We start from the raw sequence: 26921 nt of genomic DNA, 5'->3' as shown, positions 1-26921 counted from the left end.
GTGTGTGTGCTGCATGAGTGGAAAAGGATTGTGAGTGTTGTAAATATACATAAAAGCAAAGCAAAGAAGTAAGGAAACATAACCAAACCAAAGAGTGGTGGGGAGATGCGGCAGCAAAGTGAAGGTTCAGATGCACACAGGCGTCAATAACCGTAACACACTCAGGTTTTGCCACTTGCCCTAACAATCACTTGCCTGCGAAGAGAGAGCACACAGACAGGTAAACCAACTGCACAGAGATGACACACTGTGGATCATCACAGATGTATAAACAGAAAACTTGATAATGTAGAACAGCAGTAATGAGTCCAAACACCAAATTTGTTTTAGCCTTGCAATATAGCTTTTCACTTCTGGCGATTGCATTTACGCTTCAAAAATACTGAAATTGGTGTTTATTTGCAAAGATTATCTTCTTGAACATAACATGTAAGTATCAAAAAGGTTTGTTTATCATAGAGCTTATTTTTGCAATGATCCAAAATCCAATGGAAAAATCCCACTTGCTAGGGAACCAGGGCTTTTAGAACTAAATGAAGTAGGTGTTTTTAATCAAACGTATTTTAAGTATCATTTAATCTAATAATTTAACATGGCAGACATATTGACATTGTTATACTTTTTAAAATATTCACCTTACCATAAATTGTCAAATTCTTCACGATTCAAAGAAGAGGTTTTTTATCTTGACATTGCCTGCATCTTGGCAGTTTTTAGAAACGTCTTATTTTCAGACCATCTCAGGGGAAAGTCGTTTCTGGGCCACTTTTGAATTGCTGCAAGTTTTTTTTCCGACTGCAACTAAAAGCATCACAACGTTCCGGCAGCACGCTCCGCTGCACGCGCCCTCCTCAGCACACGACACAGGTTCGCACAGACACGGTGGGAGCGCGAGACATAAACGACAGTGTGTGTGTGTGTGTGAGAGAGAGAGAGGGAGCCAGACAGAGGCGCGCGAGAGAGGAGGGAGCAGGCAACGCTGTCAGAAGCAACTCAAAGAAGTCAGAGGACTGGAGGGACAGTTTTAACATTAGGGGAGTCGTGCAGCTCAGACAGACAGTTCAGTCGAGCTCTCTTTGTTGGACATCTGACGGGCTGGATGCCATGGACCCGCTGCTACCCGCAGACGCGGAGGTGATGGAGCGAGAGGCGGACAAGGATGCGAGGAGGAAGATCCAGTTCTCGGTGCCTTCCTCCGTGCCAACCCAACTGGACCCGCGACAGGTGGAGATGGTGAGAGCGAGTGTGTGTTTGTGTGTGTGTTTGTGTGTGTGTGTGCGCGCGCGCGCCTACATGGATGATGATGTTGGTTGTGCTGGTGGTGTGTGGAACAGTGGAGTCAGATTTGGCCTATTTACCTACCAAACATCGTTTCATTGCTTTATCATTTTTGTGCAAGCAACCAAAACTTTACTACTTTACTTTAATACTTTATTAATAATACTTTATTTATATAGCACCTGTCTTTCCAGGTGGAAGCACAAAGTGAGAGGTACAAGTTCTAAGTGCAGAACAAAGCCGTCAACTGACCATAAAAGCCATTCAAATCTATTAAAATAAAAAGAAAAAAACTCAATCAATTAACATGAATAATAAACCAATAAGAGACACAAAGACATGTTAGTCATAACTGATAACATTAGATAAAAAAGTTAAAGTTACATCAAAGAAATACTAAAATCAGACCACTGAAAGTGGATAAAACATATGAATTAAAAAGAATTTAAGAACTAAAAATAGAATAAAACCAATAAACTAAGTAAATACAGACCTAAGTTAAAACCAAATAAAGACATAGAATAGGATAAAATAAACCATGAAGAATAAACAAACAAGGGATACAAAGATGAATTTTAAAACGTTTAAAAAGAATCAGATATATAGTAAAATGAGACCACTAGAGGAGGGTAATACATATTAATTGAAATTAATAAAATCACTTAAAATAGAATAAAACCAACAAACCAGTAAAAGCAAAATCACACTTAAGTTAAAACCAATAAAGAAATAAAATAGAGTAAAATTTTAAAAAAAAGGTAGTTAAAGTAGTCAAACTAGAGCAGCCAAATAATATCTAATCATATAAACACCACTTTTAGTGGTTTTTCAACTGTGAGGTTGAAGTGACCTGACAAAAGTGTTAAAAGTATTCTCAAACATGCTCTCGTCCAACTTTCATTCTGACTTTTAAGTACTACAAAAGCGAGTGTCGCCCTCTTCTGCAGCATCTGAAGCATCAGGCCTTGGCACTGACAGACAGTTACATAACCAGTCTAGCACGACTTTGCAGAACTCTGTATTTTGATGTTGGGTATTACTCTGTGGGCAGCAGGGTATGGGCAGCACTGGGATTAAGCTGAGCTGTGCAGCCACAGTTTTTGGAGCCCTTAAAAGTGATGAGGCATCTCTGTCCTTCAAAAGAAGCGAGGGAGGAGGAAGAGGAGGAGGAAGTGAGGGATAAAGCACCAGATTATGTCCCTGAGTAATAATGCCTCTACCAAATCTGTGAAACAAAATATAGAAGGTCAGATTGTTAGTCATATGTTAGAAGGAGGTGGTGAATGCATTATGTAAAAATAAATAAAGCAGTTGCGAGTGAAACATGCTGACATGGTCAGACAGAAGGCATATTGGTGAAATAGTGCAGTGTGAACAGGAATAATGTCGGCCTTTGCAGTATGGATGCAGACCAGCATTTCATCTGGCAATGACAGCCCATAAAGGTCAGCAAGGATGCAGTTCTCTCAGCAAATGACAGCCAAATAATGCTTTATTTCTTCTGCTTTTACAGGTCCAGTTGGTAAGATTTAAGTAGCCGTAGCTTTAATAGCCGCTAGAGGTAAAGATTTAAGATTGCTACCAGCTGAAACTTCTCCTGGTAAGAATTCCTTCAGTGTCCATTGTTCAGGAGGTTTTTACCAGGAGCCCGATTATGTGCAGAGGTCTCTTCCTCTCCAAGACAAATGGACCAGATTCAAAACAGTAAAAACCCAGAATAAATCAGTTTTACATTACAAATCAGTGTTTTCATTGGCCAACGTTAAATCATGAATGGCCCTCTCTGGAGCCTGTGTGTGGTTTGTCCGCTCTAAGCTACTGTTGATAAATGGTGGTGAACATGGCGATCTTGATAAATGAGGACCTACTCCCTATTTATATATAAACGGCTTATTCAAAGGTAAGGAAAACACAATGGTTCTTATTTTCAGGTGATTATACATTAAAGAAAACAAACTTACTATATTATATTTAATTCCTTAATTTAATTTATCCCCCTAAATCCTACACACTGGACCTAAAGGAGTTCTACACAACATTCGCAACATGAATATACCCAAAAACCCCTATTTGCTATGTAGGTATATATTGAAGTACTGACTCCACACAGAAAGGACATGGGACCGCCGGGACTTGGCTCGGGACCTTCTTGCTGTCGGGCAACATTGCTAACAACTGAGCCAACTAGGTACTACCCAGTAGTAGTTGGTACCCAATCCTAGTAGCACCTACTTTCACACCTATATGCTGCCTTGCTATTCTGTGTATAAGGTACGATTATGGAACGAGGGACCTTTAAGCCACCATGAGAAGTAGTAACAGTGCTGAAACAGTGTTTGTATAAAAAGGAATGCTGGCAGAATGTGACCATGAGCAGGATGGTTGTGACATTTGGACGACAAGTTAAGTGTAACCCCACCAGCTTTAAAAAGCAGCTAGTAGCACTCACTGGTTAACTCAAAGAAGAAGAAGTGTGTTTTACATTACACAGGAGATTGACGCTGTTGTGTTATATTTTACGGCTGTTATGCCTCTTTTGATTCTGCGATGCTGGCATGCTGTTTATAATAAATTGGCGCAAAATGATGCAGCCATTGTTTAGTTGTTTGTAAAAATGCAAAGAGAGCATAAAGAGGGGACTTTGTAGTAGCTTTTAGCGCTGGCTCTGTGTAAAAAGGGTCACTGTTAGCTCTGGCAGAACTGTTGCTGTTGTTAGAACTGTTTGTGCCATTAGCTGTTAGCGACTGGCTCAGCCACCTCCATGTTTAAAGCCATGTGTAGACAACCTCTAAATCACAGATACGTTCTGAATATTGCATAGAGCTCCTCTAAGACAGAAGAGGTTCATGCCTTAATGACTGACTGCTCCCTGGAGGGAAATCTCATAGAAAACCAGGTGCAATATCCTCATTTCCTCCCACTAGAAGATTTTGAGATTTCATGGGGCATCTGCTTGGAGAGCTAATTTCAGGCTAGAATGTAAAATTAAATGAATAAATCAATGATAGCTGGTAGGCACTCAAATATTCCTCACACATCTGCTGTTTACAACTCAACTTGCAGTCTCTCAGGCTTTGGACTACTTTCTTTACCCTCTTCATTCCTTCATTTGCTTTTTTGAGAAACCCCATGTGTCATTTCTGAACTATTTGGGTTAAACAAATGTGTACTGATATATTAACTTGATTACTTTCTTATGGTAATTTGTATTGTTCTGAAACAAACTATCTGGAAAAGACTTGAATTTCATGTTGGTCATTACTTCTATAGTCTTATAAAACGATACCCTGTCTACCTACATTTCAACCATTGGACAGCTTCGTGTGAGCTGGGTCAGTTTTTCCCATAAGACGCTCTGGCAATTTGCCATCTCTGGAAAGATTACTGCAAATCTTCTGCCATGGATCTAATGGGAATAAAAGCAGCAGTATTACCCGGTAGAGCACGCAAAACGTTCTTACGTCATAATAAGTCTTAGGATACGTCTTCTTATAGCCACCAAAGCAACCCTTACTCTCCTTATGGGATCACCTGTTGCTGAAAGTCCCAGTGGAGAAAAATCAGCTGTCGATTTGAGGAATTTCTTCAATGCCTAACGAACCAGCAGTCCAGCTGAGGCGATTAACATCCATTCAGCTGCAAAATAAGTTTTATAATGAATTATTTTGGCCTCCTGCATTAGAGCCCTCCCTTTATTATTTCTCTTACTTATTTCCCAAATACCATTGCAGTGCAGCTGGACACTCTGGTGATAAAAAAAAACTGCCCAATGGTCATCATGTCATGTGGGATGAGACTCAACTGTACTTGAGACATGTCTGAATGCTGCGAACCACGACTGTCCTTGATAACTGACCCCAGCATGTTGTGGTTGCTTCTGGGAACAGGTTCTTACTCAAATGATTTAAGAAGTAGCTGACCAGGAGCATTTCTTGTTTACTTTTTTTGCCCCAAAAAACACTGTAGATTTAACTTCCACAAATATACTTTTCATTTGCTTCCTGTCCTGTATTGTCAGGATTCTCAGGATTTGATTAATGAATAATTTACTCCTGCTTGACTGCTCTCCAAATCATATTCACAATTGTGTTTTCTTTAGTGTATAATCACCTGAAAGTATGAATTGTGTTTTGGTTATGTTAGACTGAGCCATTTATATCTACATCTGGACCATCATCTTCCTGAACCTAAGGTCCTGTGTCTCAACCCCATATGGGTTAAGCTCCACATTTTATTATGGTCAGTTGGGTTTGTGTTGGGTCCCATTCCATTACTAAGGGTCCACCGTCTCTTTATTATTATGTGTAATACCCGAGTGGATCTGAGAAGATCTGCGATTAGCAGTAGGTGAAAAACAAGTTGAGATGAAGCACCAAGAAGTTGTAGGTGAGGATACGGTAAACTACTTTATTGATCCCCGAGCCAAGGAAGTAAAGGCTTTACAGTACTCGCATAACAACAACAACAACAACAACAACAACAACAACAACAACAAAATAAGTAACACAAGAATAAAATAGATAAAAATAGTCATCTGAAACAATATTAAACATAATATACAGTAAGATGGGTAAGAGCAGTATGTTGTATCATGACATGACATGATAAAGGTTTTTAGCAGAAGAACAGCATTGTTAGTAGCAATGTTAACTACTGTTTTCTTGGGTCCTTAATAATATACCTGGGATGGGATTTGGGTGTCTCTTCTCTCTGACGTGACTTGGTTATATCTTGGGCAAAAGGTGGTTTGGCATCTGTATTTTTCAAAATTGTGAAGTCCAATTTGATTTCGGCATTTTGGAATTGTGAAGACCTTTACTCTACATGCTTTGAAAGGGAGCGTTGGGTAGAGCAGTATTTAGTTGGTTGCAGTGTTCAAACCTACCACTCATTGCCACGAAATCCTACACACTGGTACTGTAATGGCCATAATAGACTGAGCTGATGGATCAGCTGTTGGTCAGTTTTAGGCTATTAGTGAGCGCCTGTTGCCCTAATTTTTGCAATGTGTTCCACAGTATAGGCGCAAGTTAGCCCTTGTCAGATGTTTTTTTGGCTGATTCAGCATGTATGATCAGCATTGGAGGAGGAGCCCATCGGTTTATGAAATCAATCTGATTGGAAGTGAAGTGAGAGAGGCAAACAAACAGCGGAAGTCATAATGGCCTGACATGGTAACAATTTTGTTACATGGGAGAAGAGTTCATAATTGTTTGTGTTATTTTTACTACCCACTATATATATAATTTGTTCTTCCATTACCGGGTTATGTCCATGTGCTAACTGGCTAACTAACGTCTTGAATCTGTTGGTCTTCCGGTTTCTTTCTGAATGACGAATACAGACTACAGCCCCCTGCTGGTATGAAGAGTTGTTTCCTCTCACACAGGCACAGTTGGCCATTGGCTGTAGTGTGTGTGTTTTCAAGAAGAACTTTTTGGCCGAGACAAAGGCGACATGAGGTGACACAACAGCCGGCCTGGTCGCCACATTTTTTTTTATGTCTGTTTGGTGTGTCTGGGCCTTAAGTGCCGAAAAGGTCATTGTCGCATCGATAGCCTTGTCATTGAGCCCTGCGAGGTTTGGTCAAGGATATCTCATTCTTTTGTTGCACTTGTTAAAAGCTGACCCTGCTGCAGATTCCCATTGACAGTGACTGAAACCAGTGTGAGTTTCAATGGGACCAGCCAGCAGATGGGGAACATGTGAGGGTCAGCCAAGTTCTTGTGTGCAACATTTCCAGAACACAGCCATAAAATTAGCATTGGAATGGCATGCGGCAGCATGGGAACAGAGACAGGTAGAGAGATAAGGAGTAGGAAGGTATGAATAAAACAAAGTGCTGAGAAAGACAACAGGGAGCGGAAAAAAGATAACTGACAGAAGGCATGTAAGAAAAGGGAAGAGAGAAAAACCACCAGCCAAGGAGACGACTGATTAAAACCAAAGAGATTAGCTGTGGATGACTGAGGCCTGAATCAAGGGCAAGGACAGCTAATGCCAAGAACACATTTTCACTGCAGCACAGCCAAGAGCGCTAAACTCCAGTAGGATCTTATTCAACAAACAGCGTAGCCTGCTCCATTCTGCTCCTGTAAACACATTATTCCTGCAAGGAAACAGACCAGCTGAGAAAGTCTGGCTTGCAGGAAAAAACACATTAGCCTTCCATTGAGGAACACACAATAACTCCAGTTGAATGTGGTGGCTTGTGATGGGAAGTTTCCACTTTGTCTGTATATGTGCGCCTCTCTGCCATGACTTGAGGCAATTCAACAAGATTGTATTTCTAGTGAAGCTGCTTGGCGGATGAGGGTTCAAAAATCAGATGTGATGCTTTTTAATCAACTCTCGTCTATTTTTAGAAATTCCCCGCTGCGAAACAAAAGGTCAAACGGCACTGGTGGGTTTCATTTATCTTTTCTTGAACATCAAATCAAGCCCTACACAGGATTATTCACTGAATAAATTGAAAGCATTGTCTGAACACAGCAAGGGATTTATGCGTTCACTGCATGGTCCTAATTGTTAAGTGGATAGGTTATTTCTCTATAAAGGGTTCTTTAGGGCACCTGGTGCTGTCACTGTGCATTATAAACATCCAGATTAATGTATTGAATGTTAGGTAACCATGAAGGTCATCCTACCTACCAAAACTAAGGTGGAGGATTAATGATTTTCATGCGAGCACTGCCCTCTCTGTGGCAGTGAGGCTGTAGTCGCTGCATTTTTTATTTTGTTCTTAAAAACTGCAGGAAATGAGGGCAGAAAAATGCATAAACACATCAGACGTGCACAGTTGGTGTAGTGTTTTGTCCAGCTGTTCTCACTCTCACTGGCCACGTCATGGTGTTGTGTGACTGGTTGCACCAAAATGAAGTACTTGATATGCCTAACATCAAAGTTTTAGTTGCCAGATATTCTTTGTTTTGCAGGCTGTAACAACACGATGAAGGCATGTGAAACCTTGAGAAATGTTTGAGTGAATGTACTCTTACTCTCTTTGTGCAACAAATATAAAGCTTCAAGTCTTTTAAGAGTTCAGTGTTTTAGAGATATGAGGTAGAGTATGAAAAGGCTCAGAATATTACCTTTTTTGTGAGTTTCAGTGGTTTTTCAATTGGTTTTCAAACACACCAAACTGTCCATAGGGTGGTGTGAGGAGCTCTGCCTGCGTTGCGTTCACCCTCCAAATTTAGAGAGGGGACACAGAATGATGCAAAGGGAAATACAACAATACAATACAAAGGGAAAATAAACAAAAACAACAGTTTATGGAAAGAGACGTTGCTGATAAGCTTTTCAAATGTGTTTTTTTAAACAAAGTCTGCTATTTGAGTAGTCATGGAGAAACCCAGATACCTAAAAATGTGATGTGATGAACTTTCAGCTGCATGGGCTGAGAAATGTTATATAAATCAATTCAGTCGTATGGTGCAGCTTCACTGAGCCACCGCAGGTATCAACAGGCATTTCAAACACGACAACAACCTGATGAAAATACTCTGGTCCCTGTAGGTGCTTGACCTTCTGGTAGCCATGTTAACAAAACACTCAGAAAAGGTCACAGTGTGTGAAAACGGCTCTCAAACAGGTGCTTAACCTGTGGTTTGGTCCTTGGACTGCACACACCTCTTTTCTCTGTGTGTTTTTTGGTTATGTGTGTGCAAACTGATGTTTGTTAGCATATAAAATTTTCATGTTGGCACATTTCAAACCTCTAATTGGATGCTTTGTAATTCATATTTAAATGTGTTCCCCCACAATGGGCAGGATATTTAATCCTAGTGTCTGAATGATGAATATGTATGAATCCAGCACCCAGAGTGAAGCAGTAAGTAAGTTACTCCAGAGTGAAAGCCGCCCACACATTTCATGCCTACACTCTCAGCTGTGATTGGTTTGGCAGCCACTTGTATTTCACAACAATCATATTACCATAACACGTTACAAAATAGAACGAGGGATGAATCTATTGTATATTTCATAACACTTAGTTATTGTTAGCCAGAGGGAGGTGTTGTTTTGTTGTTCCTGTATGTTACTATAAATAATCAAAGGTTGGTGTATCTTGGACTTAAGATGGGGGGAAATGACTTGTATGCAGAATATCTTCTGTATTATATTATTTATGCACTTACATACACATACACATAAGGATTTTAATTACTTTATATACTTTTTTGTAATTTAATCAATGAGTAGGGCTGCCATTTACCATTGTTTTCACTGTCAATTTAATCTGTCAATTATTTTCTTGATTAATCAATTAGTTGTTGGTTTATAAAATGGTGAAAGATGTCGATCAGTGATTCTCAAAGCCCAAGATGACATCCTCAAATGTCTTGTTTTGCCCACAGTTTACTGTCACAGAGTCATAACAAACCAGAAAATATTCACCTATAAGAAGTACTCTGGAATGAAGTTTAAGTTGACATACTCAAAGTACACCGAAATGCGTTAAGGTGCATTTGAGAAAGATTCTGATTGAACGACTGCATTTTGAGTCATTTAATTTCATATTCCGTATTTTTGTAAAGTTTTGTTGTATAACCGTATTTTCACACCAGACTGAAACTGATGAGATTTTAAAGTTACATTTAATTTCAGTTGCATAACTGTTGGTTTATGACTCACTCTGCTAGAGTACATGGAGACGGGGAATGCAGATGAGCACACAGTTTGGGATCAGGTTGTATCTAACATGTATATGAATTACAACAGCTGCAAAAACAGCTGCAGATACATATACAAATCAATTCTAAACATTTGAAATGGTTTCAGTACTCATTTTCTGCATTATCCACACTAGCTATTCTTCTCACACTTTCTTATTTTTAATGTTTACTGCAGTCATCCTGCTTCTTTCTGCTACTAAACCAAGAAAAGAAAAGATGTTGTTGCCATTTTATAGCCTTGTTATATTCGTCTTGTGATAAAAACTTTAACTTACATGCCTTCAAATATAATTTTCCCCACTGTATCGAAAATTGTTTCAAGTGTCAATATTTTTCAAGGTATTGTTTTGAAATGACTAATTCAGGTATCATGAAAACACTTACCTTACCACTTTATGTTAATTTTACTGAATAAGTAACTGAAAGATTGCAAAGTATTTGGAGAGGAAAAAAATTGCTTCACAATGATGTTGAAAGGCACAGAACCTAAGCAACAAACCACTCGGGACATATCAGTGAAGGCAAAGGAGCAATTATTTCGGCAGTATGACGCAAGATTGTTTAAGATGGTTTAAAAAGAATTCAATGGTAAAATAATACATTGGACAGGAACATTCAAAAGCCAAAATGATTAGGACCGAGTGATGGGAACATGCAGTGAAGCAAATTTAAGTGATCCAGGCAGCCGCTATCTATGACAAGATGTAATCCTCATTCAGGAACAATCTGCAAAACAATTTTTTAGACATTATTACGCAATGATATGTATTTTCTCATTGCATAGTTGTTACAGGGGAAAAAAATCCTCATAGCACACACACACCCACACATTGCAATAAATACAAATTCACACACAGCGTGATTTAATAGACTTTCATTTTCTCTCTTTGCTAAGATCCGACGTCGGAGGCCGACACCAGCCACACTCTTCAGATTGACAGACCCACCATCACCAGATGAAGAACTCGGCCCTCATCAGGTAGATCATATGGAGAGTACATTTTGGGACTTAAAAATACTCCAAAAACCAAAGTTGGTCAAAGAGCAAAAGCTGGAGTCTCTCACTATTTTGCATCAAACTTCAGTGACTTTAGAGGAGGAAGAGATACAGATTCTTTCACCGTCAGTTGTTTCAATACACCAGAACACAATGAAAAGTGAGTGTGTTAAGAGTCAAGGGAGTTTCATGTATTCTTGATTGTTAAATTCTCACTTTCAAGCTCTAAATAAAACAAAGTGAATGCAGCTCCCCCTTGTTTGTTCTGTGGGGGTTGTAGAAAGGCTTTCTGGGAAAGGTTGCATATTTGCATTGAAGGCAGGAGTGCATTAGGTGGGATGAGAGAGAGTGGGTGCACACCAAAAGAAAATTCACCTCCGAGCCAATTCTGTATCTTTTGTGTGTGTGTGTGTGTGTGTGTGTGTGTACACAAGAAAAATAGACTGAGTACCCAACTGCAGACAAACACACAGACAAAGCAAGCAGGTGGTATGAGGTGAAAAGGTGGATGACAGCCTGAACAGTCAAACAAATCCAAGAAGACATGACCGCTGAGCAGGTCAGGGAGCAGGCTAAAGACAGGAAAAAGTAACAAACAAGCAGATACAGGTACAGATGGCGTGATCTAAAGACTATAAGCAACACTAGGCATTTTCGGACTGGATGAATTTTTTCATACGTCTAAGAATCTTGTCTCTTATTGTGTCCACGCCACAAGACTAGTAACAATTGTAGTTCCTACAGTGCATGCCAACTATACGCAACTACATGCAAACATAAATCCACTCCCATTCATTTTGTACTGGAAGCATCTGATTCAAAGCATGCTGGGATACCTGCGAAGCAGACCAAGCTGGCGCCACGAGGAGAGGGAGGGACAATTTCAAAATTCAAATGTAGCCCACATCAGCACAGCCACTTAAACTGCAGCTCCAGTGACTTTTCCAACAGCTCTGTATAAATCCAGGAAATACTAAGTGCAAATTTCTTTGTTAGAGAAGGGGGGCGGGGGATTGTAGATGGATACAAGTGACCACTGGGGCAGGGCGGAAGTGAATTCTGGTGAATTAGTTGCGTATAGTGAGCAGGCACCGTTAGAAAATTGTTTTGAGTGATACAAAAGTAATTTTTAGCATTAAAAGTGTGCGTTTATTGGACAAACACATAAGCCAGGGCAGCACCAGCAACCACCATTTATAAAAACCTGAGAAACGTGTCAACAACAGACACCGCAAAACACAAGCAGTTCATAACAAAAAAATAAGGAAAACACACAACTGGACCTAGAGTGCAATTCAGATTTTACTGAACATATTTGTGATTGGGAATTTACAATATGATTTTGACTCATCAAAGCTTAGGGCGCGTGGGCCTGTTTATGTCCTTCAGTGCTCCTATTGGTGGTGTGGTTGCAAACAGAAAAAAAGGGGGCAGTTTAGTCCGAAAGCGCCTACTGACGACATGACAAACTGGCAAAGGGAAAGGACTGATGAGATAATGAGAGGCAGGTGTGTCGGCAGATGGGGATGATTTAGTGGTACGAACAGGTGAGCAGGTGGATGTGGGAGTCAGGTAAACAGGACTGGTGGGAGAGCCTGAGGACATCTGTTGGACAAACTGAGAATCAGCCTTCCTCACAGCAGACGTTGTGACTTGTCATAGCAGGATAAGCACAGGTGTTACTAACAACACTAACGATGGCTCTGTTTTATTTCAGTGTTGCAGTTAGAATGACAGAGAGCAAGCATGCATGATACAAGGAAGCTGAAATCAAAGCAGCCAAATGATTTTATTTTTCTTTTCACCTGTGCTTTTGCCTCTTGTGACAAGTTAAAATGTTTTCTGAGAAAAAGGTCTAAATGCCTTGGCCTGGTGGAAGTGAGAAGTAGCTGGACACAGGAACAGAGGGGCAGAGTAAACTAAATGTAAACAATAAGGCAGCTGTTGTGACAGTATCTTAATACCATGAATGGCTGTAAATATCAGATGAAGTTTTCCTTTAAACTGCAAAAATGTAAGGAAAGAAAATAAAAGAATGCAAATAATGTATACGGTGCAATACATTGCTGGTTTGGTTAAGAGTACAAGTGAAATAGAATAAATATTGTAAACTGATTTTTCACTTTTTACTCTTTTCTTTGACTCTTCACAAGACTCCAAAACCAAGTTTTTAATCTTTTATTATAATGACGAAACTTTTTAACACAACACTTTTGTTGTTGCTTTCATTTTTCACAGGTTCAAGTTAAATATCTTGTACTTTTTATGCACTCGGTAGATATATTCCTGTAAAATTTTGGTTATAAATTTGTCAAAATCGGTGTTAGTGTGCACTTCTCCTTTTCTAAGATAATCCATCCACCTGACAGGTGTGGCATATCAAGTTGCTGATTAAACAGCAGCATTACTACACAGGTGTGCCTTTGGATGGTAGCAATATGAGGCCACTTTAAAATGTGCAGTTTTATAACACAACACAATGCCACAGATGTAGGAATGTCCAATAGAGCTGTTGCATGTGAGCTAAATGTTCATTTCACTACCTAAGCCATCTCCAATGGTTCCATTAATTTGGCAGTACATCCAACCGGCATTAAATACTTTGCTATGTGTTGAATACAGCTGTAAGTTAAACGTAATTGTTTAGCTTTTCTTGTATCTATTTTAATAGACTTTTTTCCATTTTAAAGGACTGTCTTATCCGTGCTGCCTTTCTACTTTATGCTAACAATTCAAAAATAATAGCAGTTACTATATTCTTCAATTTATCTGAGGCTGCCACACTATGAGGCAGTGAAGGTTATTTTTCACTGATACAAGGCTAAAACATTTGCTGTACATGTATCCGTTAATCTGTAAACCATGATTTGGATGCTCTACTTCTGCAGTGGGTTCTGGGGGAAAATGGAGCCTTGAAAGCCAAACTGGTTCACACGACAACCTACCAGCCACCCTCACTTAAAGGTAAATACACAGTTTTTATTATATTTGCATGTGTTTCAAATATATGTTTCAATTTATGTAACAAATGACACAAAATAAAAGAATTTGGGAGACCCAATACTGTTGTGGTGACTGCCATGTGGTCTATATTTGTTTGGAATACGTGTGTATCCAAAAAACACAGGGAGAGGTGTTTGTGTGTGTGTGGCTGTGTGTACATGTGTGTGTAAATGTGTGTGTTATATGAGATTAGGAGCAGAGACAGCTGTGAGTCTGCTCTGGATCATCCTGGATTATAGGATGGGCACACAGCTGCAACATGGTCTCACACATACACACACAGAAATACAACCAGAGTCACACAAATATAAACACACACAAAAACATTAGTATTTGATATTAAATATGTGCATATCATGATTTATCTTCTGTTTATGTGGATTTGACCCTTACAGTCAACACTGTTGCTGCTTGAAGTCTCCTCATTGTTTGACTGAAAATGTATTGGTTTGTTAAATTGCATTTTAACAACATGCCTGTACATTTTTTAACATGGTCTCTTCATTTCAGAAGTGTGAATACTAGATATTATCACCCACATGTTATCAGCTTTAACTTATGACCTCGCAGCAGTTACGCACAAGCATACTCCACAACCCAATGGCATTACTGTTGGGTGTAGTTTTAGGGGCAACAAAGCATGCACAACCACATCCATAAGTGATGCTTTCAACAAAGCATAATGGCCTGTTGGAGGTTTTACCAAGCTTTGATTTGGGAGAAAATATTATCAAAAGAGTATAACTCTGTTAATGATGCAGTATTTCCACTGCATTGTACAGCACGGCTCTACTCAACTTGACTCACTGTTTTTTGGTTTTCCAATAGTAAAGGTTGGATAGTACCTGGTACTTTTTTGGTTTAACCTTGAGCTTCCAATCATGCCAAGCTGTTAAAACACTGCAGACCACTGCTTGGTCAGAGTGACACTGTACATTCTGCACAGACTGGCATTTTTTGAATAGCAGCCTGCAAATTACGCCATACAGTACCCCTTAAAATTGACAAATTGCAGGAGGTCCGCTCTTTTGTTGCAAAGAAAAGGATTTAGTGAGTGTAGTGTTGAAGACGATGTTACTATATCATTATGGCGATCATCTGATAATCCTATCTACTTTTACAGAGTACTGTCCAAAAGTGAGTTGAATTGAGTCAGGCCGAGTCTTACCATGCAGTAGAAATGTGGCTAATGGGACTGATAAACGTCATTCTATATGAAGATGACATTGCCCTATTTTTAAAGAGCATAACATTTCTTATTCTTATTACATGTCCTCATACCTAAACTACAGAATAGTTAATTTGCCAGTGACTGCCAAAACAATATCTATGTCCATTAAAAGCAGATTTAAACATGTTAAAGTTGAGTCACATTTTGATTAGGTTTAGGAAAACATTATGGCTTTGGTTAAAATACACATGTTAATCACTTAACTTGTAGACATAATTTATGTTTGGTAGTAAGCTAAATATGTTACACATATGACGTCAGTCAAAAATGTTTTTCAAGTTAACTTGCGTGCCTAAGTTAAAATAACACAATGGTGACTTTTTGATTCACAATGGACATGATGAGAGGTCTCATGTGTAAACATCCATCCATCCATTCAACATCATCTGTCCATTTAAGGAGTAAACAAATCTTTATGTGTAAAATCAGCATAGCGCTCCATTATTCTAAAACCACTTCTGTATTTCAGCTGTCCAGAGGATGGCCCAGGCCCACCTGGCCTCCCTAGACATGTCTTCTGTGGACAAAGAGGATCCTTCTTCTGAGGAGGAAGAGGAGAAATCAGAGAAGGAGAGCCAGCAGACAGCCTCAGCTACAGGTGGGTCAGACAGTACGATCTCTCACATTATGCCGTTTACCTATCTTATACTGGCATTTTGGCCACACATATACATGTACTATTATACAGTCTATTATATATTGCTTACACTCTTGAAATTCCTTTCTTGTCAGATCTCAGGGAAGAAAGCAAACCTTACAGGGATCAGTGTGCACCGCCGGACAGTTTGACAGTTCACAACAGAGACGAAGACGAGGCCAAAGAAAGACAGGAAGGAAAAGGAGAATGACAAAAGAACAGGGCTCCGATGGAGACAGAGTGTCAGTGTGGAACAGACTTGCATAGCACACAAATGGGTTTCGTGTGTGTGCATGGGTGCACGTATGAGTGTGTGTTATTTGGGTCTGTGAGTGTGTGCATGCATGCGACAAAAGAATTGAATGTGGAAAAGAGAGAGAAAGGTCAGAATATTAATGAGCTGGTATATGTTCAACCCGAGACTTGTGACGGAAATCACAGCGCGGTCAGCTGAGGAAGTCAGGGCTAAATTCCAGTCAGCCAAGGACACTGCACAAGAAATATGAGAAATGCACAGAGCTGTGGCATTTTCTCAAACAAGCAAATGCATTTTCTTCATTTTTTTTTGTAGGTTCAGGATTTAATAGAGACTTGCTTCTTTCCAGAAAGCTATATCCACGTGTGAAGAATCAGTTTTTGAATCACCTTCATATACATAATGTACAGGACATGTCACATAGTGATACTGGTGCTAAGCCACACATCTTCAAAACTTAAAAAGAGCACATGATGCACACACCTCAAGATAAGATAAGCCAACATATAAGATACATACTGTACAAATGATCTTATACGTATTTTACAAACATGTTAGATTCTATTTTATTTGTTGTGCAAAAATGTTTGACAGCCCTGATGAGTTTTTTTTGTCCTGGGGTGATTATATGACCCGCAGATATGACACTATAGATACCAGAAGTGAAGCCAAGTCACATGACTTGGACTTGAGCCTGACTCGAGTCACAAGACACAAGACAAGACTTTAGAATCTTGATAAAATAAAAAAAGGTTTGCAACTGGACTTGGACTTCAACACCAAAAACCTGTGACTTCACGTGGAATTGAGCCTTTTGATTCGAGAATTTGAGGCCTTCCCCCAGAGCCCAAAGATTAAAAGTATGTTATTTGAAATATGTGCCACGAATCAATTTACCTTAATTCCCTGAATCAACAAACACTAGCGCAATTACCAGCAAGTCAACACTTTGCAGATTTGCTTTGTTTGAGCCGATTCTACAACATCAAATTAAGTTGCAGGAGAGAATCATGAAAAGCTAATATTACGTTACTGGATGCCATTTGGAAAAATGATACCAAAGATAATTCCGTTCATGTAAAAAAAATTTTTAAAAAAAACCACTTTGTGGTTATAAAAAACTGATTTGCAGTATGCAAAATGTGAAGGTTGAAAATTACAGATTGAGACGAAACAACTTCTCACAAACTAGTTTTAAAAAGGATTCATTGTAAATATGCTATTACTCTGATGTTAAAATGACATTTCATTTGGTGAAGAGTGCATAATGACTTGTTCAGCACTCGAAACCCAAAGCTTGAGACTCGGGATTCTATCCAGGATTTACCTGTCTTGAAGATTTACTTGTAACTTGCAAAGCAACACCTCTGATAAATACTATATTCTAAGATATACTACAGTATAATGAGTATACAGTACACCATAATATTGTAAAGCCAATTCCTATTCGACTTTGACCAAGCAACTGTATGGCAGCTTTTGAAGTTACAAAACTACACTTCCAGTTTGCTTTCCTCAACCTTGTAGAAGTTTGCGTGCAAGGTCAAGAAAATCAGAGGATGGATTACAGACGATTTTAGCGCAATCACAGCCACAGCAGACCAGATTAAATCATATCAGACTAATCCAACTAATCACAATAATGCGGGCACAGTTTTTCCTGTTTGATATTATGAACTGGCTTTTTGTAACACAGCGATTAGCAAGCATGATCTGTTGGGATGGCACAGATGATAGGTGGGACCAGAAGGGAGAAGACTTATTTTAAATATATATATATATATATATATATATATATATATATATATATATATATATATATATATATATATATATATATATACCAGAAGGGAGAAGACTTATTTTAAATAAATATGTAATTAGTGTAAAGGTTTGTTGTTGACCATGTATATAAATGATGTTCTGTGTTGGTTTCAAATCAAATGATTTAACGGGCTGTTGGTGTTTGTGTCATTGTATGTCTGTTAATATTTTAATCTGTTGGACTGTACAATACGCCAATCGAATTTCTTTTCTAAGAAAAGAAAGAAAAAAGGCTTCATTTGGCATTTCAGTTATATGGAGGTGAGACGTATTTTGAACATGTGACAGAGTGTATTTGGATACATATAAAAGCAGAGTGTGAGTTTATTAAATGAAGTCCCTGAACACATTTTTGCACTTTTATGATCTTTGTTCCTGTCTTGTGAAAAGACTCGGATGTTTGCAGACTATCTGTGTTCTTTACCGCAGCTACGGAGGTATTCTGAAATACGTCAGAAGGTCACCAACAAAGTAAGGCAGTTTAATTTAACACATTTAATATATTTTAAGATTAGGCAAATCAGAAAACACAGAAGAATTAGTTTTGATTATGTTTCTTTTTACCCAGTCTGTAGCTGCCTACAATATAAACTGTTTTGGTTTCCATGGTTGATACCAAGGAGCAACTCAATATGGCAACTGACATCCAGTGTTCAGTACTTCTATTTACACAATCATATTTTAAGATTTATATCTAAAATGCTTCGTTCACCGGAGACATGCTAGAGAAACGGTAAGAATTCAACATATCACTGGGTGAGTAATTGGTATACAAATGGACATTTGCAGGGGTGAAGTATTCCTTTAAGTTTTACCCATGGTACTGCAATGATTGGTGGTTTTTCACACATAACTATTATCAAATTTAAACTGCTACCACCCATCTCTGCCCCCCATCTATTTGAATATCAGCAGTCTGTTTTTATATATTTTTTGAGGCCTTTATTCACATTATTTCAAATTACAAAACATGAAAGGAAGCTCATGAACCACTTAATTAAAAACTAAAACGAAGCATATCAAAATATACTGTTTAAACGCTATGTTGTAATGCTTTGATAGGCCTATGCCTACAACAAAAAAATTGAACCATTACATACGTGATGCTGTAGTTGCCCTGTTTGAACTGCAGGAGGCAATGTGTAATTACATTTCTAACACTGAGAGCTCAACAAAGGGGTGTGTTTGCTTCTAATTCACCCTCAGAAAAGAAAAAACATTTACTGGACCACTAAAATAAAATTAAATGAAGTGAAATATTTTATCACGTGTTTGTGTGCTGCATTCTGTGCTAAACTATGCATTTACCTTGGCTTAATAAACCTTCTTGCTTTTAACTTTAATACATTTTAATCATCCCCACGTCTCCCACTTAGCTTTTAGTCCTTCCTTGCCTTTACAAAAAACACCCCAGACACGTCATCGACTCCCACCCTCATGTCCTGAGGCAGGGTGTAAACTTCAAGCCTGATCAGGGTGTAGCCATTCTCCTTCAAACTAGCACAGACCTGGGCCTCATTCAGTGGGACCACAGGGATCTTTACCCCAGGCCCCCCGAAATAGTAACTTTCTCCTAGAGCTCCGATGAGCAGGAGGTGGCCACCGGGCCGCAGGAGCCTCCCGATGTGGCCCATGGCCCTAGTAAAGGCAGCCAGGTCAGGGCTGACACTCTCAAGACAGAAGCTGGACACGAGACAGTCGGCCCCTGCTGAAGGAAGGGCGTCAGGGGCCAGAGGCTGAGGGCGGTGCACATCAATGGGGAGGATGTCTGTGATGACCTGACGGAGCTTGGCAGCTTTCTCTGTCCATGCTGAGGGCCTGGTGGAGACAAAAACAGAGAATCAAGAAATAAGATCGAAAGAGCCATCATAGATCAATCCTTTGAAACCTGAGCAAACTGATTTGGTTATTTTTTTGTCATCTTTTGCCATTTGTGAGACATTTCATGCCAAGTTGAACATTGCCTTTTCCCCCATGTTTTTGAAAGAAATTAATAAATCTTTCAAAAACATGAAAATTTTGTCAGGTGTTAAAGGCTTAAATAGTTTGTTAGAGGCATTTGAATGCCTTTAAACCCTTTAAACCTGGTTTCATACTCATCACAGCATAACTCTGCACTGGTTCTGAAGCATTTTCAACCAGCTTTGTCCCGAACAAGACGTGACATGAATCTTTTGCTTTTTTTTTTTGCAGAAGTTCATGGTCCCTAGAGGACCATTCCTAACAAAGTTGGTGGTCTCCCAACTTCTTTTTGCATAGGACATACCATACATTATAGAAATATATCATTTCCAGATTCTGATTATCACTGAGTGATATTTCAAGGTATCTCAAGTCTCCAGCCAGAGTTTAAAGGGATCCGGTCGTACCGTCGTCCCTCCAGTTTACAGACGTGCTGCAGGTACGGTGTCCAGTCCAGACTGCAGCCTCCTTCGTTCTGGAGCCAGCCCCTCAGCACCTTCCTGTTGACCTCCAGGAAGTCTGTGAGGAGCACCTTGTTGAAAACCTCACAGCCACTCAGCACCTGGTACAGAGTGGGACCCGAACCTATGTCCACCAGCAGCTCACCAGTCACGTCGCCTGGAAAGGTAAGTCGGTATGGTATTTAGATATCTAGATATGTTTTAGAGGTTCCGATCATTTGTACTGTGGAAATGCCAAGCATACCTTGGTTTTATGACACTACATTAAAAGAATATTTCAGTCACAAAGTGACCATTTGTATATCAGTAAGTCATGCTGTTGAATTCTTAAAGATTTTTCTCAAATCTCACACAGTTTTGCAATTGAATCCAAGTTTCATTTATCCAGCCATATGCTCAGTACTTCCCAAACACATGCATTTTTTTCCTAATAAACCTTAGTATTGGAGGTTTTGATAAGAGCACAGGTAAATTTAACTTTCGGTTCAGTTTTAAATTGTAAGTTTTTGCAAAAATGCATGTGTTGGGAAGTACTGAACATATCCCTGCAAAAATAAGACTTGGATTATACTGTGTGAGTTCTGTGGAAGTTTGTAAATGGATACTTTGCTATACTTCTGCTGTTAAATGTGGCCCAGAGTCAATCAATAAATCAATATATTTGCTGTTTTCCTTGAAGGCATGTAAGAAAAACAGACTTTCCTTCCTGAATTCAAGGTTACATGGCTCAACTAAGTGATATACAAATGGTTATTTTGTGGGTGAAGTATTCCTTTAAGCCTACTCAGAAATATTCATTGATGCCCCTTCATTACCTTAATTCTTTAACAGTTTACTATGAATAAAACATTGTTGCACACTATGACTACTACTGAATGACTAAAACTTGTTGCACCGCTTTGCTGAGATCATATCAAACTATTGAATGATATCTGAATACCTATAACACCAAATGCAAATTCATACATTTATTTCATATCCTATATAGCTACCCCTTCAATTTAATTTGGAAATTCGTCAAGAAAAAAAACAAAACAAACATCTTTGTATGTGAACAGTGTTTGGAGTCACTTAAGGTTTATGGAGAGAAGGAAAAAGTTCAGAATTTTCAGTGACAGATTATTGTATGCATTGTGAGAAAAGAGACTATATGTTTAATTAATTTTTATAGCTTTTAATTGAACAAATGTGTTTTGGAAAGCTGACATGACCCATCACCCAGTCTCCTTACCTTCAGTGAAAGCTCTGTGCAGGCATGCCAGCTTCCACGGCACAATGCTGTCCTTTCTGTCAAAGTCAGCCCGTGGAGGAGTGTAGTTATACTGCAGATACGCTGCAGGATCAAATCCCTGGTAGCATGCTGCCATGGCTGCCACTCCATTCTCTTTTCGCTTTTCTTCCATCCTCCTGTTTTCTTCTTAACACTTCTGTTTTGTGGTTAGCTTTCAGGTGCCCATCTACCGCCTTATATACCTGTGCATGTGGGTGTGTCTGTGTCATTTTGTGTGTCTCTGTGCTTTGGGCTACTCATGGGCAGAGATAGCAGTCCTGTTTTGGGGCCCGTGTTGCAGCCTGATAGCATTTGTTCTGTTCATGTTCCCTGCCCTGAGGCGCTGATACCATCAGATCAGGGGGGTTTCCTCCAACACTAGACCCACTAATGGACTCCTCACATGGCTTTCAGATCTTCCACCCACCTCTCAGAAGCCCTCCATATCTCTACAATCATTCTAAAGGGCCTTTTACACACAAACAGTGGACCGGTTTTGTCTCAGGCAACCCTGTTTGGTAGACACAAACAGGTTTGTCTCCATCTCCATTTTACCATTTTTACTCCGATGATTAGTGGCAGAGAGATAAGTAATGGTGAATAGTGAAAAGGAAAAGGAAAAGTCTCATGTTGACGAGCGATATTAAATGACTTCAAAATCAGAGGTTGTTGTAGGGCATAAAAAGAAGCTGTAACTTTTGAAAATATGAAGTCCACTAAATAGGAGCAGGATGATATCCAAGAGTACAGAAGACAAGAAAGGCCGTGCTTGCAATTAATTTTTTTTATGCTGTCATCCCAAGATCACAAGTTAATTGTCTTGTTATCTGAAGAAACTGAGCTTTGTTTTCTCGAGATAGTGAGATAGCTTATATCAAATATGCAAATAAATGGTTGTTTCCTCTTGTAACACGTAGACCTGTATCATCCAGTTTACACTGACTTGCCTTCACACTGACACGTGGGAGTGGTTTTGTGTTTGTGTGTGCGTGGGGTGGAGGGAATTCATGTTTGCTGTGAGCCGTGGGCTGTGAATCAGGGCATGATTGCAGGCAGGTGTGTCTGGGTGTGCCTGCTCCATACATTAACCCGTGACTCAACGAGCTTTGTTATCTCAAGATAGTAAAATAATTAATTTTTGATCTCAAGATAGCAAAAACTTTTTGTAATAAACGTTTTTTTAATTGTTTTTTGCTTCAGACATACAAGCAAAAAACAACCACAATACAACACACACACATAAAACAAGACAAAGTAAAACCTATTGGCAAACACATGCAAATTGTTGCTGATATTTTAAGGACTGGATGCCTGATTAAAATTGAATATTAAATAGCTTCAATTAAATAACCTTCTTGGGATTACATTTTTTCAATTATAGAGTCTTGTGAAAATAATATATAAAACTTATACTGTTTGTATATTGCCGGTTTACATTTATTTTGCATGTCAAATTTGGCAGTGTTATATCTGCTCTACTAAATGAATTTGGTGACTTGTATTTTCAGTTTGAGCAGACCCAGAAAGTCAACAAACTAACTCATCTCCTCACTTTGTTGTAGATGTTATGGATGTTATTATGGTTCTTATAGTGCCAGGGAATGGGGCAAAATATTATTTATGGCTCCATTAAAATAGCTTAGTAGATTTTTAAACCACTAACCACAATGGCCAGCTGACTAAACAGTGAGCTTCATCCCCTGATTGAATTAATTTTCCTTCTATTCCCAGAGTATCCCGAAGCAGCAGCTGAACCAATGTGGAACATAGCCATGTAGTAATCAAACGTATTCTCCCCAGGAGTCTCTTAACACCGCGCTCATCCCTGGCAGCTGAACTAAAATCCCAAACACACAAACACACAAACACACACACACACACACACACACACACACACACACACACACACACACACACACACACGCAAACATACACTGACCCTCTTCAGACATCCAAAATATTACAGTGTCCAAGAGAGATAAGGTATTTTGGATGTGGAATTCAGCCAGGTGATGTAGTTAAAATTAGAAAATTACAATTCGAGTCACACCGAGTAAAAGGGGTCAAGAGTTTTCTTTTCCAGGAGAAAGTGAATCCAAAACATATTAAATTCCTTTGGCATAACTTCTGAGTCTGCAAATAGTCAGTGTTTATGGTTTTTGGACTGAAGTGTGATTGTAAAAGCTGCAAAATGTTCCCATTTGCATATCCAACTCCAGGAAGAAATAAAACAGCTTACATTAAAACATATGGGCATACATTTTAATATGTTTAGATTACAATAATCATTTCCCAAAGAACTCAAATTAATTAATTTATATTCGGATTAACAGAAAAGTGATCAATTAGGAATCACACACAATACATCAAAATCCTATTCTAATCTCAGTCTTCTCGCAGATTTCTATACACAATCTATCTTGATACAGTTATAGTAAAATTACACTTATAAAAAAATTATAGCCTGGAAGGATCAACAACATGACCATTTATGAGCAAATCTTTTCATGCAAATAATTAAATTTCTCTGTGACAGTTAATGTTAAATAAAAAGTTATTTTAATTTTTTTTTGAAAGAACATATTGGTTATTTTTATACATCATACTTTTAGCCAAGAAGGCATATTACATTGTAATGAGAATTTAGTTTTATCACAAACATAAACTAAGTAAGCTAAAAAATGAAACATAGTCATAAAATATAACAATTTTCATTTGTTAAAATATATTTAGGAGAACCAAATGTTTCAGGCTGAGAACCTTGGCATCTTTGCCGTCTTTACCACAGTCTTCCTCTCGCTCATCTTTGGTGTCATGGTCAGACGACATATTTCCTTCTGGATATGGGCAGGGCCTCGCTGCACCTTCAGCCCCACAGCAGAGGGGTCAGAGACAGGCTGATGGGGTCGTCTCGTTGAGTGTGTCGTGGGATTTGGGCAATTCTTGCTGATGGCCCCTGAGAGAAATCGCTGTAGGAGCCTCCTGGCTTCCCAGTGTTTCTCTGAGCGCTCTGCCTCAGTTAGTGTCAGCCTGTAAGAGAATCAGAAGCCACATACACACAAAAACGTATTTCTAGGCACGTTGGTTAAAGGTTCGGTGTGTAAGACGTGTGCTCACCTTTTTTCTGATCCAAACTCTTCCTCTACAAAACAAACTGACCTGGTGTTTAAACTAGTAAACTTTTAGTCTAAACTAAACTAACTAAAAACACTGAATAAAGCAGTTTCACATTTAAAAAACCAGTGTTTTCCAAACACTGCTCATCGGGGGCTGGTAACTATGGTCAACGCATAAAACACAAATAGCCATACATACAGTCAGTGTTTGTTTTGTCAGGTGTGGGCCAGAAACATGGCAGTGCAACATGACGATCTCTGCGGACCTAGACCTGTTCTGTACTTAGATAAAAACAGCTCATTCTAAGGAAACAAAAACACATCATTTCTTAGTTTCAGGTGATTATATATATATTAAAAAACATACTCATTAGATTATATTCAATTTCTGCCAATTTACCCCCCTAAATACTACATACTGGACCTTTAAGTTTTATCACTGACATGCTTGGTCCCTATACACTTTTAAAAAATCATTAATTTCAAGTGTTTGAGTCTGCTGATGTGGAAGACGTTATCACTAACCTTTGGTGAAGCTGTGGTACGACGGTGAGGCAGTGCCAGTGAGCCGTGTAGCTCTGTCCTGTCTGCCAGTCCTCCTCCAGGACACTGCACTCCAGCTCAGCTCGACCTGCACCACCCACACTGCACATCCCGGCTGCTGCCTCCACCAACCAAACCAACAACCAGTCTGGATAAGAGAGATCAGAAAACTTTGGATTAAATGTACACAGAGGAACTCACACACTGTGTCTTGCCTATAGATTGCGAACATGGCAAAGTACTTAATCACATCTTTGCCAGACACATACTTTTATTTAATATTGTGGCCCCACATCCTTTTCATGACTGACAGGTTTATTCAAACACTTCACTGAGAACAGAAAAATATGGAGCTGTAGCTAAAAAAAGGTGATTATTTTTAAGTTATCACACTTATGAGTAGAGTCCATGCAATTTACTTTGCTATGCAAATATGAAATAATGGTCTCATTTTTTGACAATTTTCCTGTGTTCCTGTGTTCTCCCATGCTTTTGTGTTTTAGACTGTAGGAACATTTTCCTTTCTGCCTTAAAGGGACAGATATTATATAAAATTTGGCCCATTTACACATGTTATATATAGTCGAGTTTAGATACTACAAATCATCCTCCTGACAATCTCATCTAGTCACTGTAACATTATACTCACTTTCAGATCATTTTAAGTGCAAACTGTGGCAACTGATGTGACGGTAAGGAATAGAGTAAAAAAAAACATTTAAAAATAAAATAATAAAAAAATGCACTTTTGGATAGTAGAACAGAAATGCAACTTACTTTTTCTGTCGATCCTGTCTTCTGACAAAATGTCTTTACGCTCACGCTTTATGAACTCTTTTGCTACCTTTCTGTTTATTTCTGCAATCTTTTCTGTTTGAAGTTTGTCAAAACTTTTTCCACAAATAAATTTTGATCTTCAAACGGTGCGACTCTGATCTGCTTTTCTTCAGTAGATAACTGGTCAGCTTGAATATGTGGGCTGAGTATTTGGGGGGTTATATAGTTGTGTGTCTGCAGCTATTTTAGAATGGCTCTGCTGCTGAGACATGCTGATATTAGAAACAATCCACATGCTGCCACTTGGACCGTGGGGATAATGAGTTGAGGCATAATGAATGAAACACACATACACACTCCAACACAACCCAATTACTGTAGAAAGTCTTCCAAAGAATCCTCAAGCCCAACACGTGGGATTTATCCAAAACAAGACATTGTTAAACTGTCCCAGATCAACAGTATATTACATTCACACTCTCTGGCAAAAAAGCACAGCTACATAGAGACACACACACAAAAAAAAATAAAACAAAAACAAGCAAAACCACCAAAAGGTGTGTGTCTTGCTCTGACAAAGAAGAGGTGGTGGGGCCTTTTTTACGTCTGTGCACAGGGGCCCATTATCTCATAATCTGCCCATGACGAATGTACAATCAGGGGATCACCACGTTTAGGGGTACATGATGTTGCTACAAAAATTGATGTCAATCCATCCCAAAAAGGTTTTTTTTTTCAGAGGTGCTTTAAAAGTGATATTACGATGTGTTGCAATCTGCTACAAAGATATGGTAATTAGTGTTACTTTTTGTAAGAATGTGACTGTGCAAAGTTCCTTACCGATAATATGTCACTCTCTTATTGTGTTGTTGTTGAGTGTATTGAGTG

The 26921-nt window shown here is 38.9% G+C and overlaps 2 protein-coding genes across 2 annotated transcripts; one reads left to right on the top strand and one right to left on the bottom strand.

The window, feature by feature from the left end:
• Nucleotides 1-993: 993 nt before the first annotated feature.
• On the top strand, nucleotides 994-17094 carry LOC121959280 (protein phosphatase 1 regulatory subunit 1B-like). Its single transcript, XM_042508523.1, has 5 exons — nucleotides 994-1233; nucleotides 10852-10935; nucleotides 13842-13917; nucleotides 15657-15785; nucleotides 15920-17094. Exons 1-5 carry the CDS (start codon nucleotides 1105-1107, stop codon nucleotides 16033-16035), a joined length of 534 nt encoding a protein of 177 aa, XP_042364457.1. The 5' UTR covers nucleotides 994-1104; the 3' UTR covers nucleotides 16036-17094.
• Nucleotides 17095-18900: 1806 nt separating this feature from the next.
• LOC121959377 (phenylethanolamine N-methyltransferase) lies at nucleotides 18901-21730 on the bottom strand. Its single transcript, XM_042508658.1, has 3 exons — nucleotides 21559-21730; nucleotides 20274-20484; nucleotides 18901-19722 (listed from the first exon to the last, which is right to left on the bottom strand). The coding sequence occupies exons 1-3, from the start codon at nucleotides 21728-21730 to the stop codon at nucleotides 19284-19286; spliced, it is 822 nt and encodes a 273-aa protein (XP_042364592.1). The 3' UTR covers nucleotides 18901-19283.
• Between the last annotated feature and the right edge of the window lie 5191 nt (nucleotides 21731-26921).

Source organism: Plectropomus leopardus, chromosome 19 (assembly GCF_008729295.1).
Source record: "Plectropomus leopardus isolate mb chromosome 19, YSFRI_Pleo_2.0, whole genome shotgun sequence".
In the NCBI taxonomy this organism is placed as follows: Eukaryota; Metazoa; Chordata; class Actinopteri; order Perciformes; family Serranidae; genus Plectropomus; species Plectropomus leopardus.
This window is presented reverse-complemented; position numbering and strand designations above follow the sequence as displayed.

What these genes read in the sequence shown, in the direction of transcription:
- LOC121959280 (XM_042508523.1), top strand. Translation starts at nt 1,105, where the DNA reads ATGGACCCGCTGCTACCCGCAGACGCGGAGGTGATGGAGCGAGAGGCG. An exon ending in ACCCGCGACAGGTGGAGATG is followed by an intron (nt 1,234 to 10,851) that starts GTGAGAGCGAGT and finishes CTCTTTGCTAAG; the next exon opens with ATCCGACGTCGGAGGCCGAC. An exon ending in AAGAACTCGGCCCTCATCAG is followed by an intron (nt 10,936 to 13,841) that starts GTAGATCATATG and finishes CTACTTCTGCAG; the next exon opens with TGGGTTCTGGGGGAAAATGG.
- LOC121959377 (XM_042508658.1), bottom strand. Translation starts at nt 21,730, where the DNA reads ATGGAAGAAAAGCGAAAAGAGAATGGAGTGGCAGCCATGGCAGCATGC. An exon ending in GCACAGAGCTTTCACTGAAG is followed by an intron (nt 20,485 to 21,558) that starts GTAAGGAGACTG and finishes TTACCTTTCCAG; the next exon opens with GCGACGTGACTGGTGAGCTG. An exon ending in TGTAAACTGGAGGGACGACG is followed by an intron (nt 19,723 to 20,273) that starts GTACGACCGGAT and finishes TGTCTCCACCAG; the next exon opens with GCCCTCAGCATGGACAGAGA.